The following is an 8,403-nucleotide window of genomic DNA, read 5'->3' on the forward strand; positions in this document are numbered from 1 at the left end:
TGTTGCCTCTTATGTGAAGTAATATGTCTATAATGTTTATAAATTTTAACAACCCATACAGGACTTTATCTTTCAACATTAAATTTATGTTATCTTAAAGTTTGACTTTTCTGGGTGATATATTTTATTCTCTAGTATCTTGGAGAGTCTATCCATCTATGAATGTATGGTCATTAATAAAGAATTAAAGTATTCTCTTATCAATCAATTACCAGTGCATTTATATAGTTACATTGAAATCTTCATTTCCAATAAGATGTTTTCTTTATGTGACTGAAGGTCATGGTTCTTATTGAGGGCTGGAGGCACATCAACATTTTATTTGTTAATTCTGTGAACTGTGTGTTTACCCTTTGTTTCTCAAGATGGTAACTGAAATAAATTTTTTCAAATGTGTCCTTCTGATGCTGTACAATTCCGTAGTAATAACCGTTAAATGAACAAAACCATTAGCTTAAGAATAGATATATAAATACAATCCCAATCTTTTAAATTGCTCATAGCTGATAACATCAAGCATCACCTGTAAACCTTATGTCTTAGAAACAATATATCTCAGTGCATAGGTGATTGGAGGAAAAAACTTAACAAGCAAATTATTTTTACTCATTGCACTTGAGTTTATGGCATATAAGCCTAGAAGTAGAATTTATGGTTTTAGAGGTCATTGTCTGGAACTCCTTTTACTATGTCCCTGGAATTTTGAAGATGATTTTGGTAGATTTTTGCTGGGGGAAAAAAGAAGTAAAAAGAAAAGCAGTTTATGCTTGATGACAGAGTCACATGTTCTAAACAACACTTTTCCACTCCTTTGATTCCAGTTTACAAGCATTGAGAAAGGAGAAGTCCCGGGATGCTGCTCGCTCCCGCCGGGGGAAAGAAAACTTTGAGTTCTATGAATTGGCCAAGTTGTTGCCTCTTCCTGCAGCCATCACTAGCCAGCTTGACAAGGCCTCCATCATTCGACTTACAATTAGCTATCTGAAAATGAGAGACTTTGCTAACCAGGGGGACCCTCCATGGAACTTGCGAATGGAAGGCCCTCCACCTAACACGTCAGTAAAAGGTAAGGTTTCAGCCACTGTTCATCCTGAAATATGGTGGTCTGTAGGTGTCTCTAAGATGAAATGTTTACCATCATCCTTTCTTCTTTTCCTGCATATCAAATCCTTTAAAGGGATACAAATGTGGAAATCTGAACTCTGCATGAGAAAGACACCATGTGAAGGTGAAATAAACCTCTTCTATTTCTATTTTATTTTCAAAAAGTCTGTCAGCCTAAATATTCTATCACTATAGATAAGGTTTCAGGGAAATGAGAATGAAATGACTTAACGTTAATATGCTTCTTGGGTTTAATTTATGTTATGCTAAAACATGCAAATTATTATTAAGGGGTGGAGTATGAGAATATTTGTTAAAGGGTAGGGCTGATATTTTCTGGTTTTTAGTTATGAAAGAGAGGATGGGGGCAAAGTACAACTATAGCAGGCATTTTGAGTAATGATTTCATTGACCAACAAAATGATCAATGTATGTATTAATGTTTCAACTCTATGCATATTGCATAAAATTTATAAATATAAACATGTATTTGTGCCCCCAATCATTGGTGCAGTTTCCCTTAAAACTTATTACTTAGAAATTTTAGGACTTCTTCACTCTCATACTTAAGAGGGTTATTTTCTTGTTTGTTCTTGAAACGCCTAATAATTGATGAGATTTTAAACCTATGAATATGCATGCATATGTTTATTGATGTACATGTGGTGTTGGCCATTGATTTTCTGTCTTGAAAATGTATCATTGAAGGCATGGGATGGGATCTGCTGGGTTTTGTGCTTTAACCTTGTATCTAGGCCCTTGATGAGCATGGAATAAAATTGGACATTTGGTGGAATTGTAGGCAGCCTCCTCTGGGGGAGGAATTAGATTCTTTAGTTATGTGATTACACCTTGACAATGACTTATGAAGTCCCTGTACTCTTGGCTGTTGTAGGGAAGGGTACTGGGGGGAGCTATAACCTATTATAGGATTCAAATTGAAACGAAGGGTCAAAAGCAGTGACTATTGACAATTCTGTGCTAAGAGGTATAATCATATGTATGTATGTACCTGTGTGAATCTGTTTGTATCTTTGCTCTTGTTACTTAGAGATTGTGTTTCTTAGGCTTATTAGAGAAAGAAAATTAGAATTCAAATTGTAACAGGTTATTTTTCTCTAGAGCAGGGGTTGGGAAACATTTTATGTAAAGGCCATAGAGTAAATATTTTAGTTTTGGGGGAGTACTCAACTCTGCCATTGTAGCATGAAATCAACCGTAGATAGCATGTAAACAACAGGGTATGGCTGTGTTCTAATAAAACTGTACTTACAGAGCAGGCAGCTGCCACCAAATTTGGCCCACAAGCCAGAGTTCACAGACTCCTGCTCTAAGTATAAGAATGACATTTGAAGGTTGAGAAGAATGTACAACAGAGATAGCTCTCAAGGGCAGGGTGTAAGTATAAGGTAGCACAGTACAAATAAACCAAGGCACATTCATGCTGTTCTTTTACAGCCCTTCTGCCCTTAAGAATGTTGATGTCAACTTGGTAATACACCAGTCCATGTTGCAGATGCTAAAGTAGTGGTGAATTTTCCCAAGCTAAAGACGTGAATATAATCCTAGTAAATACTTAAGAGTTTATTCAGTAGGTTGTCTTTGTGTTTATTCCACATCATGTAAGATGAATGGATAAATACAGCAGGTTAGAAATCACACAACATGCAAAATATATTCTTAATCTTATTATTCAATTTGAAATACATTGAGGGACTAGACTTATATTAACTTTTTTAACATAATTATCTTTTATTTCCATCTTTTCTTTAAGGGAGTTGGCAGTTTATAGGCTTCCTTGGTAGTGGCGGCTGCCAAAGTAGAACAACCTAATGGTTCCATGATCTGTCCGTTCTTCTATGATGTGATAATTCTGCTTGCTTTTAGAATCATGGCCTTTTAGAGGTGCACAATTATAGATACGATAGAACTAAGCCCTCATTTTACAGGCGAGGGAAATGATGTAGAAAGGGTTTATGGTTAAGTGTTAGAAGATCTAAAACTAGAATCCCGTGGTTCTGCTTTTCTGTCTAGGGTTCTTTCTATCAGATATCATTTCTAGCAATGATATTTGATTTTTATCACTATCATCAAACATTCCAGGTGAGAATGCTCTCAGCTTTGGACTATGGCTAATAATTCATTTTTATTTTGTGACCTTCAGACAACTCAACTCTGTAACTACTAATGATGAAGATGGATAAAAACAAGATAAAATATGATCTCTGCCCATAAGGGTGTTTCAGTCTTTGGAGGAACATGGTGGTGTCAGTGAGAAAAATGTGGAGGTTGGGATGGATGTTTTGAAGCCTGGAAAGAGATGCCAGATTTTATTACTTAAAAAATTTTATCCAGACTATGGTAGAACATCCAATTTGGCACATGCATATTCTCTCTATTAGGAAACTGATGATAGTCTAGAACTGAAGAGCATACTGTACTGAAGTATAGAGACTCTATACTGTTTACCTTGGCTCTCAAATGTTGCTAGGAATGCAATGGGCACTTTCTATAAGCTGCTTCTGCTGCACGATATATGTATTTTTTATTGGTTTGCTCTAGTTCTGATGCAAACCTGCTACTCATTCTGATCAAACATTCATGAAACAACATCAGAAGAAATTCATTTTAATTTATTAAGGTCTTCTGTGTTGTGCCCTTGAAGGAGTTCATATGGATAAACAAGCTTATGTAAATAGCCTGCAGCATCATGTGAAGTCCAGTTCATAATCCAACAATAAAACGATAGACATTATGCTTCGTGCTTCTCCAAGCAGTCTCTTGAATAAACCTAAAGGCATTTGGAAATTTATATGAAAAGTACTTCTACAGTGTAGGCAACATTTCTTTTTAATGCGATGAGTTGTTCACGTTAATAATTAAATTTCAAAACTTAAATTTGTCCCAAACAACTATATAGAAATTTAATCATTTTAACTTACTGCTTCAGAAAGGTCCTTTATTCTGCCCTGTGTTCATTACATCTTTTCTTAAAGTCTATAAAGTTTGATGAGTTTGTTTTGTGATGCCAATTGTGTACAGATTATTACAAGTTATGCTTGCAGAAGGAACACTCAGGTGACAGTGTATAATATGTCCTGAGTCAGTTACTTCATGGAAGTGATATGTTAAGCAATTGGAAGGTAACAGATAGTTTTTCCTATTATTTTAGAAATATCTCTATTGTTATAATACAGATCAAATCTACAATGAACGTTATGCATTATTCAAAAAATGACCAGGCATTCTCAGCAGTGTTTTAGCTAAATAACTGATGATTGTAACCTTTAAAGAAATCTCATTGTGGTGACTGTTGGTAAATCACTTCTCCATTCATCGTAATCTCTATTTAGAGGCTATCTAGAAACCATTATATCTTTTATTAATCTTAAAAGCAATGGCTGCTGATTTGACATTTGCTAGAACTAGATAAATTTTCTGTCTTTCTAATATCAATCACAGACTTCAGTCAATTTTTGGAGTATATCTGCTGCAACTCTGTTAATCCAGGAATATTTCCCACTGTAAGCATAAGTTTTATTTCACTTTAAACGCTGCAGCTTTTAAACAACAATTTGCCTATATGTGTGACAAGCCAGAATGCTACAGTATGTAAAATACAAGACATTTTTAGCCTTTGGAAGGGAACAATTGAAAAATATGCAAGACAACTGGTGATTAAAATTGACTGAACACATTAGGGAAGAACTTTAGTATTTTCATGGAATTTCCTTTCACTATTTCAGGCATCTATTGTGACTTAATGTAGATGTTTCTGAGAGGAGAGGAGACTTGCAGGTCTTTATTTCAGCAACTTATAATCTATCTTTCGCCAAAGACCAGACTGTTACTTAAGCAATGATGTTTAATGGATTCATTTAAGTCAGTCATGCAGGGTAAATGAGGACAGGATATCCTTCAGAGTGACACTGAATTACTACTATAATGATTGTCTCCAAGATTCATATAGCATTTTATAAAATGGTTCTAGTTTCATAGAAGGTAGAGATTCCAAGACGCTCTGAGTGATAGGTCTTCTTGGTTTAAGCAGCTCCAAGGTCTTCTTATTTCTGTTCTGGTATTTTACTGTGTGCTGGCACACATTTACCTCTACCAAATGACATTCATGTTTGGAGGCAAGTGTCATATTCCTTGTTAATAAAAAACATGTAAAATAAAAGTTCTTAGAATCAATACATGGCATGTATACCAGCGTGTGGTATTCTTTTTCTTTTTTAAACACCAGTAAATGATAGAGCCCAGGGTGAACCCTTAGGTTGTGAAAAAGAGCTTTCTATAAGGCTAGGAAAGTAGGAGAGAAGATGGAAACTTGGTGCTTGCTTGGTTCCTATTCTTAACTCCATCATCCTCAGTAGACTGAGAGCCTGACTCCCTGTTCTAGTCTCTAGTTTCATTTGCCTCAACCCAAAGTCAGTGGTGGCATGAAATGGAAATAAAACCATCCAAAAGCTGAGCTGACAATGTTCATTCCTGCCTATTTTGGTAGCAAGTGCCAGGTTTTACTAGTATGTGAAAATATGAGATATAATTGCCTTTTCTTAGATATGCTTCCAGGAAGGCTCTTTAATTACACGTTATTATCCTTTAATATCTTTCCGATGAAGTTAATCACTTCTGAAAGAAGTTCATTTAAGAACTAACCTTTTACTTTCTTCAGTTGTACATCATGATGGGATGAGCAATGTTGATGTCACCACACATCCCTAGGATCTCCATCTTTGACACTGGACAGGAAGCGCTTTCTGACAAATATGGGCTTGATGTTAGAGTAAGTCCCTGAGACTCTAATTCTGTTAAGTTTCACATGTTATCAGGAAAAGCTTTGCTATTTATGAAGGGGGAGACTCTAGTCTACCTGTAGCATGAAGAATGTAAAAAGCATTGCTGGGTTCTTGCCACATGCCGCTGTCGAAGAATTTGATTGGTCATCATTATTTTCAGTGCATCTGGCACTATTCAGCATCTAGAATTAGCCTCAACTCCAAACACCAACTCAAGGAAAGCGTATTTATGAGAGTATGACTGTGAGCGTGTGAAAATCCAGGTGTGCTAGTTAGCTATACTGCCAGGGCCACGAGCAATCACAATATCTTAGAAGTATGTCATAAAGCTTTTACTCTTCACGTGGCTGCCGGTAGTCTGGAGGTTGGCAGACCTAGGCTGGGCTTAGCTGTGTGGTTCTACTTCTTGCCGCAGCTCTGGCTGGGCTTGACTTGTTGCTTAGGGTTCAGCTCAGGTCTGCCCCCTGTCAAGGAGCAGCAGATATTTGGGAGAAGCTCTTTTCATGGTGATGACAAAGGTATAAGAGGGGTGAACAAAAACAATACCTCTGACGGAAATTTTTGTGGAGACTTCTGGAAATGTGGACAAAAGAGTGCATGTGTACTCTTTTTGCATCCTACAGCAGGATTCATCTGTCTGTCCCTTTCTCCGTGGTCATCTCCTTTTTTTTCCAGCAACACCGACTACCCGAACATTTATGGCTTTGTACATGCCACCATCTGACTGGATTGTCCTTTTTCTTCTCTTGGTTTTGCCGAACTAGTCATCTTCCAAAAGTCAGCTTAGATTTAATCTTCTCCCCTTCCCCAGAATATTAGTCATTTCCTTCTATAGCTTACTGATATACCATCTGTTGCTTTAGTATCAATTCACGGTTCGTCATATACTTGTCTCTCTGTAGTTAGACTATGAACAATTTGAGGGAACAGTCTGGGTCATCTTATATCTGTGTATGTCTCCATGTGCAGTACCCAGGAAAGTAAGTCTTTAACCATGTTTTCAAATTAAATTGTATGGAATTGGATTGTATCTTGGCATTGCGATTAGCACAGCTAAACAATGCTGATGAAAGCTATGGGTGGGCCTACGTCATAAGCTAGGAAGAAGAAAAATAAAGGGAGAGTAAAAACAATAGGCTGGGCAGAAGAAAAATATGGGGGAAATGATGGGAATAGTGTGAAACCAAGGGGAAAAACACAATGTATGGAGTAGGAGCTAGGAGGAGTGGCCCCTGCCCTCTAGGACGAGTCCCTACCCTGTAATGGCCTTCCCCTGCCAACATATTTCTCTCTAATGTACAGGCTGAGGAGTTGAAAGTTAAAAAAGAAATAGTGTCAAGAAACCCTAAGTGTCCTGTGTGTGTGTATTCAAGTCTGTTCAACACATGTCTGAGTGCCTTCTCTTAGTAAGTCCTCTGAGTCCTCTGCTGAATATTGTGGTGGGGACAAATAGAGAAAGTATAAGGCATGGTCCTGACCTTGGAGGTATTTATCCTTTCTTGAGAAATACATTTGGAAAAAAAAGAGAGGAAGGAAGGAAGATTCGAGCTTTTGATACAATTAAATGTACCATGTGACCTAGGACAAGAAGGCCAACAGAATCTTGGGTTTAAGGATCATACAGATCATCTGTTTCAATCCCTTTGCTATTGTGTTGAGCAAACTGATGTAGAGGGAAGTTTAGTGGTACAAAGTCAATAACAAGCTTGGGACTGGAATTTGAACCTCTGGAATCCCAATTCAGCACATTTTCCTCCATTTCTAAGTTTAGCATATGTCACCAGCTGTCCATCAGTATCCCTTTTTCCTCTTTACATTATACATGAACATATGTGCACATATATGGCTCATGTGTAGAGATCTGCCCTCCTTAGATCAAATGTCACCACTGTGTCCAAATTCAGAAAACATTTTTAGGCTATTCAAAGGCGGAAGATTTAAAATTCAGTGAAAAGAATTCTTTTAAAAAGGTATTGAATGCTAAAATTAGAGGAAGCTGTGTGAAGAGTCTATGGGGACTCTGCAATGAATCTAGACATCTAAAATCATTCCAAAATAGAAAGGTTATTTTTTTAAAAAGCACTATAATTTACTCTCATGACAGAAACTAAAGAAAAACCAGTCTCTCCCCAAATGGAAACTTGTGTCCCAGTTTCCTACTTTTTCAACTGGTCACTGTTGACTCCCCACAGGCTTAACCTTCTCTAGGGCTTCATAGTTGGTTGTATTGTTTAAGAAATGTGATCAACAATTTTAATAACATCAGGATATGGAAGAAATAAGGTTGATTAAACTGTTTACATATGGTTTTCTTCAAAACTTTGTAAATGACTTATTTCCATCAGTAAGGAGTCATAGGAGCACAAAGGTACACCCTGGTTATTCTCCCTCCTTTTTTCACTAAAAGTTATGACTAGTGCTACATTGTCAACCACTGCGCCACCAGGGAAGCCCAGAGTGGAGTTTAAAAAAAAAAAAAAAAAAAAAAAAATTTATG

The 8,403-nt window shown here is 36.9% G+C and overlaps 1 protein-coding gene across 1 annotated transcript in view; it reads left to right on the forward strand.

Annotated features, from left to right (window-relative positions):
- LOC103076417 (neuronal PAS domain-containing protein 3-like) overlaps positions 1 to 8,403 on the forward strand; it is a 279,370-nt gene that overhangs the window by 35,842 nt on the left and 235,125 nt on the right. Inside the window, exon 2 of the mRNA XM_007450168.1 lies at positions 822 to 1,066. Within this exon, the coding sequence (XP_007450230.1) occupies positions 822 to 1,066 (245 nt within the window). The remainder of the gene's footprint in view (positions 1 to 821; positions 1,067 to 8,403) is intronic.

This window comes from Lipotes vexillifer, unplaced genomic scaffold (genome assembly GCF_000442215.2).
Source record: "Lipotes vexillifer unplaced genomic scaffold, Lipotes_vexillifer_v1.1 scaffold919, whole genome shotgun sequence".
Classification (NCBI taxonomy): Eukaryota; Metazoa; Chordata; class Mammalia; order Artiodactyla; family Lipotidae; genus Lipotes; species Lipotes vexillifer.